Source organism: Amblyomma maculatum, chromosome 4, assembly GCF_055883805.1.
Source record: "Amblyomma maculatum isolate TAMU_Amacu chromosome 4, ASM5588380v1, whole genome shotgun sequence".
Classification (NCBI taxonomy): domain Eukaryota; kingdom Metazoa; phylum Arthropoda; class Arachnida; order Ixodida; family Ixodidae; genus Amblyomma; species Amblyomma maculatum.
The window spans coordinates 14,960,727-14,973,333 of NC_139347.1; the positions used below are offsets into that span (position 1 = coordinate 14,960,727).

Below are 12,607 nucleotides of genomic sequence, written 5' to 3' on the forward strand. Positions count from 1 at the left end.
GCTGGCGAGACGGGGCGTGGTAAGGTGCCATCGAGACTCACCAAAGTTTGGGAGTGAAAGGAGTCATTTTCAATTGCCAATACCTTCAGTGTTATTGAAGCTAGTTTAAAAATTCTTGCTTTGTGGAGAGGAGAGATAGAATACCTAATGCCTGTGCCCTTTTTATATATGCAGAAAATACCTTTTAATGGGCCCACTAAACAAAATGTTTGGTTGGTTTGTTGGTTTCTTGAGGTTTAACCTCCCAAAGAGACAGGCTATTAGAGATGCTGTACTGTAGGGCTCCGTAATATTCGACCACCTGGGGTTCTTTAACATGCACTAACATCGCGCAACACGCAGATGCCTTGCCTATTGCCTCCATCGAAAAGCAGCCGCTGCGGCTGAGATTTAATCCAGCATCCTTGGGCACAAAAGTCGAGCGCCCTAACCACTGCACCACTGTGGCGGGTACTAAACAAAATGATTGGAAGATTTTTTTTGCCAATATTCTGGATAGCTGCTACAAATGCAAGAACTAAACTAAGCCAATAAATTGAACAAATGGAGATATGTCATGCATGAATGCTGAATCCATTGGAATTTCTCATGGTAAGCATAACACAACACCCAACATTAGATGGATGTGGAATACAGGAAAACACCTTTATTATGCTCACAATCTTACAGGGCTGTGGAACTTTCACAATAATAGTTAAAAAAAAAATATGCACAACAGAGATCATAATTGTGTACATGTTTGCTTTTCTTTATGTATTGCAAATACAAGCACAAGAATACTCTGTCAGCGCTGTGGGACAATGAGTATAAACATGATACCATGTTGAAGCAACAGTGCTTAGACTGCTACTAAATGTACAGACAGCACAAATACTTGAATCGCAGAACAAATACTTCCGTCGAAAGATATATTATCAACATTTAGGCAGCTCTGCAAACACAGGTAGGCATACACACACATGCATAGGAAAAAAAAAAGTGATGGTAATAATTATAGGCCGACTCATTCACAACAAAGTGATGAAGGTTGCAATTGATAATGGGATGAAAATAACAAAAATTATAGAACAGGAGACTCATCTTAAAGGCAATAAGAAGCTCAGTCAGAACCTTTGAGCAAATGTTTGATTTCAGAGTCTTTCATTCAAATTCTAAGTTTATGCCAACAGAATGTGCAGCCTTCATAAAAAAAATAAGGCGCATATAACTACAGAAGACACTGTGCGTCTGTCCAGTCCACTGCGACACAATGCTTGACATTGGCCCCATACAATAAGCTTTGTTCATGTGCTTCCGTAAATGGCCAAAGGTTCAACAGCATATGAATATAAAAAGTTCATTCACTCAAAAACTATGCGTCAATACTTGAATTCAGAGCACTTCACAACAGACACAGCTAATCGTGCGGCAGAATTCCAACATGCATTGTCCAACAATGATGCAGTGGCTGCCTTAGTCTGTGTGTGCAGAATAAAAGTCCAACAATTCGACAACTAATCGGCTAACCAGGGCTTCTCACAATTCAAGGCCACAAACACTTTGCCAACCAATGAAAGGTTAGCTTTGTCGCAACAAGAGCAACTATCTCGCTCCCAGCAACTGAAGCCATCCCAAACTTGCGACGCACCAAAGCAACATCTCACATAGCTTCCAAAATGCCACTTCCGTCAAATTACTTCCTGCTTTTTGTTCGCCAACTCATGCTTTTAAGGTTCATTATCTTTACAGAAGAATCGGAAAGCACGAGACCACTAAACAGTCAGTGCCCTAATCGGTTAAAGTGTGTCGTCATGCTCTTTGGCCATGTAGTCACTAACACATAAAAGTATTTACGCCTCGAACATTGCCTTGACAGTCAGTTGTTGGTGAATAGGCCTAGTATGCATTGTGCCTCATAATATTTCGACTACAACAGCCAAGCAGTCGAGGCCCACAAATTATGAGCCCATAAAAATTAAATGCACACCCACTTAGTCCAAGCAGCAAACTGCCCCCTGAAACGTGACTGTGACGTACTTACAACACCAATATGTTCACATGCATCACCCGTAAGCTAAGTACAGCTAGCAAAAGACTGTGCGAGACCGCACTTTTCTTGCGCATGCATGAATGATCTCTGCAAAAAGACGCGCCTTGAAGTGAGTGCAAAAAAAAAAAAAAAAAAAAAAAAAAAAAAAAAAAAAAAAAAAAAAAGACGGCAAATACTGGTGGCAGTTCAACTGAAAAATGCGAAAAAGGCTCCTGACAATCATATGCACAAACAGGTCTGTGGCAGTCAAAGAAGTTGATCCCCTCAACGTCTTTGTATCAGCAAATTAATTCTGGAACTATTAACACAGCCTTTGTCATCAGCCCCAACCCAACCTCTCTCTCTCAGCAGGGTTCCAACTTTCTAGTTTCCACCAAGAATCCGGAATGATATATATATATATATATATATATATATATATATATATATATATATATATATATATAAAAAGGTGTCTGAAGCAAGCAACAGCCACAGCAAGTAAGCCTGGCTAGGAAATAAGTACAAACCTAGAAGTGTTCAATGTTTCATAGTGAAAGTATAGGCTGAGCTTAACATTCGGAAGGGCAGTATGCAGCCATTTTTCCCAAAATCACCAGCATTATTATGCCAAGGCCATCTTGATTGAAGTGGCACAACAATAAACACTGGCAGTGCGACACATAGTTGGTCATATTGAGAGCACTTTCATGAGAAAAAAAGAAAGAGAACACTATCCTAGAATTTACCTCTAGAACAACGGCAATAATTATTACAACAGGGCTGAAAGCCATTACTGACACTTAACATTGCTTTGTACCCGCCCACTTTTAGTTGTGTGCCTCTAATAAATGCACTAATAAATCAAGCGCAAGCTCTCGCAGCAATCGGCAGCTGTAAAGGGCAATAGTACCTCCGTCTCTCACCGAGACTGAAGCAAGAGAGCGTCTGTCAGCTTTGATTAGCTGTGGGGAGAGAGAGAAGTTGAGAGAGGTAAGGCAGCTGCATCTGCTGTTCAAGAGGTGCAAACACACAAGCGCTGAGTGCAGAGCGAAAGGAAAGCGCAGGGGGGGTCCCATGTTCAAGCCTTGAAGCTGGTCCCGCTGTCCCTTCGCACTGCACAGCACAGCACCATGGTGAAGATCAGGCCAAGGATCTGCACAGCAGATAAGGAAACGGCATACTCAACACAAGCCTCAACTTTCTGCATAGCTGGAGCTAGCCTAAACTAGTGCTCCACGACCTACAAACTGCATGAAACTTGGCTTGGGAATATACTGTTGCACGCTGTGGGCTCATCTCTTTTCTGTTCAGTGTATAGTTCCAATACACTGATGGGAACATCAATGCTAACACACAACAGCAAGCTACACACTTGCTCATTCTGCATAATACTACAGGTGCATGCTGCCAAGCACGTTTGCCAGCAAGCAAAACCTGACTTTTTTTTTACTTCCAACAGCATTCTTAGAGTTTGACATTTAAGTAAGACAGAAAGATACAGGCTGTAGCAGCCTAATTAGGAAGTAGAGTCACACTGCACTGTGCAGTGGAAAAGCACACAATGGCCACGCACTCACCTGCAACACTGCAATGCCAAGGCCAATGGCACAGACAAGGACGAGATTGTTGTACAGCCCATTCCACAGTGCAGTTCCACAGCCCTGCAAGTATGGGAAAGACAAAAAGTGATTTTCTACTTTGGGAGAGGAAAATATGATTTTGAGAAAGGAAAAAGCCTAGTAACTGGTGGACACCACAAAAACAACCCGTGGAAAAGGTCAGAGCAGAAAGCCAAAGAAAAAAAGAGCATACCAGCATCACAAATGCAGATTCAGCCAAAATGCAAAACTATTTTTATGTGCACCATATTTCATTAGCATGTGCGCACTTCTGCAACTAGACATCGAGTATGCCCAATCTCGCCCTCATGGTTGCAAGAGAGCTTGCTGTGCATCGCACAAATTGGGACCAGTGTTAGAAGGAAAAAGTTGGTGCATTTATGCAGTTCTATAAGTCATCAGGGTCATCCGCAATATGGAGTATCTCTGTCTCTTATCTAAATAACTGGATGAGATAAACTGCCCTTTCATCCACTGATAAAGGCATCGAGAAATATTCGAATAGCAAAAAAAAGTATGCAACTGCCAGGAGTAAAGTTCTCATGCTGGTAGCTCTACAGTAAATGTACATTAATTAATATTCCGAGGGACAAGACATTTTATGAATTTTGAATTGTCGAATGACCCTGAAAAAACTCACAGGACCCGCCTGTATAATCTTAAATTTATTTTGTGAAAAACTGTGCAGCCATCTTCCGCTTTTGAGATGCAAACAGTGTGACAATTATACAACTGCTCCAAAACATCATTTGCAGCACCCTTCACGGTGCAATGTAGTGCTGGAGATCCTTCCACTAGCAGCCGTGTCGTGTGCAAGGAAGCATCAGTGCACAAAGACCGAACAGCATGAACCCACAGTTTCAGCGTAATGGAAGAATCGAAGCGAGGAGAACATGCAGCAGTGCCAATCAGCACCCGAAAGGATGCACGCTGCTGGGCTTGGTTGGTTGGCTGGTGGGTGCATGGAGAAAAATTCTGGCCCTACAGGCTAACACAAAGCTCTGAAAAGTGACACCAAAAACAGCAGAGTCGTTTGTTTTTTAAGTGACAGCACAGAAGCCACACTGGAGCAGAAACTCAACATTTTTGTCCGGCGACTTCCAAAAAACCCTCACTGGCTGACACATAGCATGAAAATGCGTACCATGCGACCAGCAAATAACAAATTAAACACTCTATGGCCGTGAGCGCGATTCCACTCTGAGCACAAAAGGGGAGACAACCTCAACCGGGGGGTGCTGCAGTGCTTAGCATATATTGACTAGATGGCACCAAAAGCAATTAGCGCCAGCTGATGCCGCATAGGGACGCTGCGGAATGGCAGTGTGCAGAAGGTTATTATGGCAGCTCGTCCGAAACTGTGGATGTGTGTGTCTGCCAGGGAGTCGGCTGAGGCGCTCTCAAGTGAATCGAGAAACCCTCCTTCAGCATGTCTGCAGCTTCTATCTACCCGCTTGATGCAGTTTCCTAATCAGCAAGTCGTGCAGGATCTACTGGGGCCATAAACAAAATATGTTTTCACTGCTTGAGCAATATCCAATTCGGCACAATGATACAAAGCATGCCCATTCTCTGCAAAGCTATTTTCCTGGGCATTGTTGCGATGGGACCTTCGGATGTGTAATCCCTGTCTAATATGAATGCACCAAAAATAAGACATGCACCAGAGAACTGTCATGCACTTACGAAATAACAACACTCATATACATGGCAACACCAGCTGCGCTAAGCAACATTGTCTTCCCCTTTGTAGCAAGAGATCATAAAATTCTGACACAGGCCAAGGAAAAAATAGAGAAAATGAGAGAAACCTTCATACCAAATGCCGTGCATATCGATTTACGATGATGATGATGCTTCAACAGACTCTCCGTGTGCAGCGCCCTTTATTGGCAATTGGTGGCAGTATTTGAAAACTGCCCCACCCTTTTTTAATGGCAAGCTACTGGCTCACGTTACATTAGCTGGTATATTCTAGGCACTGTAGCTCCGCTCTGTGCACCAACACCCTCCATGGAGAGACTGGAAAAATGTCCCAGCAGCACGCAGCTGCTTCATTTGCTCCCCGCAGCATTTCAGTGCTTGCTTAGATGTGTGTGGTTGTTGACAGCCTCCTTTTCTTGTCACGCTCTGGTTCTCTGGCGTTCTCTCTTGTACCACTTGTGGGGGAATGGTGGAAACTGACCGGCAGTTGCCAGGCTTTGGTGCTAGAGAACACAATATCTCGTGCTGCTCTTAGCCTCTGGCAGCGCCGCAGCTGCCATCGCGAATCAAGTCAGGCTCAAACAACAGGTGTGTCAATCGTTCTATTTTCATGTGCAGTCCTGGTTCTGAAGCTTAAAAAACTGCGCATTCGCTAGACCCGATAGCTGAACTAGGGATTGCGCGGCGTGCCTGCAGAATTTGTAAAATAAAGGTTGCCAGGGACACTTGTTCCCACTTGTATCAAAAGATGTCAGGTATGTCCTTACTGTTCCATCTCATGGAGAGGGAAAACTGGGACAAGCATAGCGTGCCTGCTTTTGATCAATGATCGAAGTCTTCGGAAACCCCTCATCATTAAAGGCAGAAGAGCACCACAACGCAAGCTAACTTCCTCTGGCCGCAGTTAGCACGAATCGAAAGTGGTACGTTTTGTGTCATTGTCAGGAAGATGTTCTAAACCGTGCTGAAGACGAGCACTGTGGCACCGGTGTCATTCTGTGTAGTCGTCACCCTGCTGAAGAGAGTGTTTAGTCATGGGTGGCAATGTTTTGTTCTCATGACCTCGTTGGGGGTTGTTGCCTAAAACATCTGTCATGAAAAAGAGAGCTGAGCTCGTCATTTTTCTGCTCCCCAATTGGCGCATGGACCATTCATCACTGTGTACAGGCACGTCAATGGGCCTTCATAAAAAGACTGCATCTTTCCTTTCCCGAACAGCAGGAACAGAGTCATCAGACTTTCACATTATTCTTGACTTCCCTGAACCATGACAACACAAGAGGTGCTGTAACAAATCCCTCAAACAGCTTGTTACTTGCCTCTTGCTTAGAGTAGTGATTTCTTATTCGCATTTTTGATGATGCCTCCGAGCCTGCCAATGCGCGGTTTGCATCTCATTTTACAGGACATGAAGCGTATGAGACGGCAAATTCCATGAACCAGGAACTTATCAATGAGGTTCTACTGTAGTACTGTTTTTCTCCTCTCCGTCAGAAAATGAGCAAGCTTCAGCTTGGGTTCTCTAGCCAGTCCAAAAGCAACAGCACCTCAGCACTTGCTCATGCAAGCCTAAATCTGAACATGACACTACTTTGTTATCAGCAACAAAATGGAACATGGCAGCGCCATCTTACAAACATGCAGCAAATCACATGAAACAACACGAATTTTCTATCAACTTTAATTTTCAATGAGGTGCATTAGCTTAGCTGAAATACCTAATCCTGTTGCAGTGTCAATGGTTGATGGTGGTGCAATTTCGTCACCGTGAATTTTTCGTCACACTTGCAGTTGCACACACATCAGATGTGTGCATATGTGTTGCAGGTGCATTCACCGAAGCTCTCGTTGTGCTCGCTTTTTTCCTGCGAGTTTCATTTCATAGTGTTCCCTATTGTCAACCATAAAAACTGAATGTTATTGCTTCGCATAGCGCATGCATTCGTCCGCAGCATGAGCAGACCTGCGGCTGCGTCACAATACATCGTGAAGCGGCATGGACATGACGAAAGTATGACTGGCTGAGATATTCGAACTGGAGGGTTATTTTGGTTACAGCTTAGCACGATCTGCTCCTACATAGCACCACTGCACATACGGTGACCACCTTGAGCGAGTTGCATGGTTTTCGGCGGCACGCACGCCTGCCACGTCGGCACCAACCAGCGCGCGCACTGGTGGCTGCGTCTGCTGTATCGGATCACGCTAGCATGTGCATATTGGCGAAAGCTGAACACACTAGCAGATCGCACTATTCTATAACTCCCTATTATCGACATATAAGCGAAACATGGGGAGAGGCTAAGTTTGTGATTTGTAAAGCTGATTTTTAGCAGAAAAATGATTTTTTTTCAAGTTCACAAATTTTTCAGACTGTTCGATTATTCAGACCATTTCCCAAGTCTCAAAAAATAATAAAAAAAAAAACGGTCAGCAACTGTATATGTTAGTGAGTGTACAATGTCAGACTTACGTCGGTGTCTACTGGGACTGTGCCGGAAGTTTGAATGATCTATAATTAAGAAATAATGGCAGTCAAATTAATGAGCTTTTACTGTGCTAAGAAACATTTCCTTGCGACCCTACGAACCATATCAAGCCATGCTTTCCTGTCTCTCACTATCTTCCTAACATCACATAACTTTATCTGCAGCGCCTCGAGGATGCCATCTAACCATCGCGTTCACTGCCTACCCCTTCTCCGGTGACCCTCAACCTTTCCCAACATCAAATCTTTCTCCAGCGACTCCTCTCTACTCATCAGATGAACAAAGTAGCTGGGCTTTAATTTTAGAGGTTGACCCTCCAATGAGCAGTCAGGGTTTATGGTCGACAATTTCTACTGATTTGATCTTCTGGCCGTCCAAGGAACTCTCAAAAGTCTCCGCCAGCACCACAATTAAAACGCGTCAATTCTTTGGTGGTCAGCCTTCTTCACAGTTCAACTCTCGCATCCATACATCTCAATTGGAAAGACCATAGCACGAGTGAACTTGTTATACCCAGACAGCATAAACTCCTTGTTACAATAATTCAAGCTCAGCGTGTCTCTCAGCGAGTAATCAAATTTATGCAGACATCTTGCTCCTCCTCAGCTAATAGGTCTGGACACCATGGGTGTGCGCTGCTTGCTTCTTTCAAAAGAACATGTGTGCGCTTTGAGACGTATTCGCGCGATATCCGAACACTTGCGACGGGAATTAGTGACAAGAGGTGGAGCTATGCAAAGCAGTTCTTGAAAGCACTGGCACCAGCAGTTCCTTTTGGACTAGATAAGCACGCGTCATCATACTTAGTGAACAACACTACCTGTCTCCCCCATACGCCACAGTAGCCCCATGTTAACACGTTGCTTACCGAGAAGCCCTTCAAACATTTCTGAACAGCCCCTGAGTAGGAAAATCTGCGTGCGGAACAACGTTTGCGGGGCAAGCAGAACTCTGCTGAAACTCTTCCGTTATAGCAGTGAGTTTGTGCTACAGAACGAGCACAATTGCTTGTATGAGCTCATTCGCTCTTTCCAAGGCAGCATTAACGACGCGGGAGAGCGAGCGCAAGAGCGGAGAGGAATGTACACAGCAAACTGAGGGTCAGCGTAAGAAAGAACCCGAAAAGGGTTTCTGGGTGCAGCTTTCTGGGTGCAGCGGAAGTGCCGCCGCAGTCGGGAAAACAGCAACATGTGGTTGCAATAAATTCTGCTGAACGTGAACAGAGAGGCCGGTAAAAGCGTAAGAAAGAAATGACAGGAAGAAAGACAAGTGCCTACAGTGGCGGTAGGAACTGAATTTTTCTTTCCCAAAGCGCAATGTGTGTTCCATAAAGCCATTAACGCTTTTCAGTGAGAGTTCAGACACACTCACAAAGTACAGCGACAAAAGAAAGGCGACGTACGAACACGCAACCGGGACCGGCCGTCCCGTCCTGGACGCGCTCCCCTCTCATGCTCCTGGTTTTTATCCCTGTTGTGTTGCGCTGCCAAACTGCCAAACTTTGCACACTAGGCGGTCCGCATGTCGGCTTCGCTTTGAGTCAACGATGCGGCCTTGACAAGGTCTGGGCTCTTCATAGTCGGCTAGCCGTCGTTCTAAACTGTACTCCAGCTTGCAGTGTTTGTTTTATAGGAACCCATAGAAACGGCGCCAAGGAGATGGGATGTTCGATAGCCCTCTGCATAACAGCTTGCCAACTTGACTCCCTCGCTTCCTTACAGAAACAGTACAAGGCAAAAAAAGAAAGAAGCAGAAGAATGGAAAGGCAGAAAGGTTAACTAGGCAAAAAAATGCAAAGCATCAGGAGCCTGTAACCCTCAACTTGAGTCTGGATACTGGCATGGCGGGAGTTAAACACAAAAGAACAGAGCTGAACGTAGGCGCGAAGAAATATGTGAATGCAAGCGGCAAAAGCCATCTCAGTCAATCCAAGCCGTGAGAGACTAGTATCGACAGCTCAGCTGTTTCTTCGCCTCAGGAGAATCTCAAGCAGCTACTTAGCGGCTACTTTGCTCACTGAAGAGGTCATTTTGGAAGTGGCGGTGAGTAGAGAATCAGACGCTGATTCATCGGCCAGTGACAAGTTCGTGCTCGAAAGTTTGACCAACACAAAGCCCAACATCACGGGTGTCATGGTAAGCGAGTTGCTTCAGACTGCTCTACAGTTTTTCGAAGACAACAATGACACGGATAATGCACTCAAAATTGCCAGTGTTCTGGGAAATTTTTATCCCAGTGCGCACAGTTATGTACAAAAGCAGTCCTTAATTACAATTCTTTTTTCTCGATAAAATCCTTTTTGTTTTTATTCATGACTCGTTATTATGGATGACGAGCTTTATGGACAGTTTTGGTCGGAAACCTTTGTATAAAATGTATACTGGATTTTTCAGTAGGATATGTGGTTCTGTGTGACTATAGTAATTTTATTTGAATATACCACATAAATTTTGAAATAAATGAGATGAACACTGTTTCTTCATTTTAATTTTCCACCCTTTCTTCACTGATCAAATATTACATATTCAAAGGCATTTTTTCCAATATTAGTATTCGACTGGTATTCAAAAATATCAATATTCACAAACCCCTTTTTATGGTTCACAGTCATCGTAATGCTTTTGCATTCTCACGCAGTCTTCAGTGTCTGAAAGTTTTTAACAGGGTTTTCTTTAAATGCTAGAAAAAAGGACCACATAAGAGTTATGTTTCTGCAAAAAAAAAAAAATAATAATAATAATAATAATAAAACTGGCTGTTTCTGAACTACCTTTATGAGTCAATGAAGTGCTCTTGAACCCATAACAAGTATTATAAATTGTGAAATGTTAGTTTATACTAATTAACCAAGTCGAATCGCAAATATCCTCCGAGTGGTGACATAAGATGGTAAGCAAAATGCTATTTGCCTTCACCCATGTGTGGTGTACTGCATTTTTCTTTCTTTAAGGCCTCAGTTCAAATTAAACGAAGCGCCCCAAACATAGCGAGTACTACCTTTGATGGTGAAAGCATCGCAATGCAGCATACTTCGTATCACAGCCCTTCAAGACCTGTATGTGTGCCTAGGCTGTGGCAGGCACCACTTCAGCATGGCTTCACATTAGTTTCGGCTCCAACAGAATCTTTGATATGCGCCGCAAATGCAGACCAGCCTGGTTGAGTATAAAAAAACTGCGTTCAGTGGCAGAATAAATATGCATACAGGATAGCCCAATTATTAATGCATTCAGCAGCAAGTCAAGGAAAACTAAGCCCATCACTCACATCACATAAGAAAATAAGCAACATCTGTCTACCAAAAACAACACTAAGAACACACAATTTAAACATAAGAGAAAATCCTCAGAACTGTGGCTGCACCCTCACAGCTTCAAAACAAAGCTGGTTGAATATCAAGCCTTGCTGATTCAAACCATGTGAAGTCAGCTTTTATTCCAGATGACATTAAATCAAATTTATTGCTTCAATTGCTATGCACACATAACAAAAGTGCAAGAACTGTGCTGCCCACTATACTTGTAAAATACTAAGTTAGCTTTGCAGTGTGATATTGTTTTGACAACAAGAAACTGGCAGAGAGAAAAAAAAGAATGGTTGGTGTAAGCATAACAAGCAGCAAGGAAGGCATGCGAGTTATGAAATGAACTCTAATTTTGGGGTTTGGACTTGCGTGAAATAAACAAAATGAAGTGGGTGTAGGCAGGCCACATTATGAGCAGACTACCTTACACAAAAATAGGGCAGACAGCAAGGGAAAAAAAACATATACATAGTTTTTATGGACGTCAGATGGGAGGGCTTTTGGGATATGCGCTGCCATCTTCAGGTAAGCGGACCAGCAAGAGCCGAGTTAGAAGGGTGTTGGTAAAGCATCGACACATATAGTATACATTACCGTTATCTTGTTTCGGCAGACTCACCGTGCCGATGTGTGCTATATTTGGCAGTGTGAGCAGGAGTATAACCTCGTTACAAGAGACATTCAAGGGGCCCGAAAAAGATGTCTCGTGTAAGCAAGGTCTTTTGTAACCAAAAATTCTAAAAGCACTGTGTTGATCAGTTTACTGCACATCAGCATATAAATGCATTCACACGCATTAACAGGAAATTGTCCAGGAAAGCTTAAAGAAGTAATTCATACTAGTATGTATTTTTGTGAGTGCAGAGTGTGTTCCTTCCCAAATTCTGGTAGTAAAGCACTTCACTTTGCAAGCCGTCCTGTTTCTCTGATACCTTTGAAGCACTCTTACATGCTCGTCACCCTCAGATGTTGACACTTTTCCTCTGAAATGTCCTCATAGTCATCCTCTACGGCACATGTGCCATTTACTTGCACGAGAACTGCACAGTCTGTAAGCTCTTCGGAAGCACACAAGATCTGCATCTGGAGATACGAATTCCTCAATATATTCTGGTACCTCAGCAGTTTCCTGGATGCTCGCCCAAGCTTCATCTTCAAGAAAGCTTTCCACAGTTTCCATATATAGGCCCTCTTACATCATGTCATCACATTTAAAGCCTGCTTGTATGAAACGGTTTTTCACAGCTCAACTTCTCAGGCCACTCCAGACACCTGAAATCACCTGAAATCACCTGAACAACGAACTTTGCATCAATTACTATTGTACAGTCTTGCTGCCCGTCGAGCAACAGGCATTCTACCAACCTTGTTTTGTACAGCAACTTGACAGAGTGCATAATGCTTTTGTCTGTTGGTTGAAAGTAGGATGTGGAGTTTGGAGGGGAAAAATAACTTCGGTGGCTTTGAGCACGAGAACTTT

The 12,607-nt window shown here is 43.5% G+C and overlaps 1 protein-coding gene across 2 annotated transcripts in view; it reads right to left on the reverse strand.

Annotated features, from left to right (window-relative positions):
- Nucleotides 1-615: 615 nt before the first annotated feature.
- LOC146190326 (CD9 antigen-like) overlaps nt 616-12,607 on the reverse strand; it is a 107,463-nt gene continuing 95,471 nt past the window's right edge. For both annotated transcript variants that reach the window (XM_084600784.1, XM_084600783.1), the window contains exons 6-7: nt 3,589-3,672; nt 616-3,164 (exon numbers count right to left, since the gene is read on the reverse strand). In XM_084600784.1, coding sequence (XP_084456910.1) covers nt 3,090-3,164; nt 3,589-3,672 — 159 coding nt within the window. In that variant the 3' untranslated portion in view covers nt 616-3,089. The remainder of the gene's footprint in view (nt 3,165-3,588; nt 3,673-12,607) is intronic.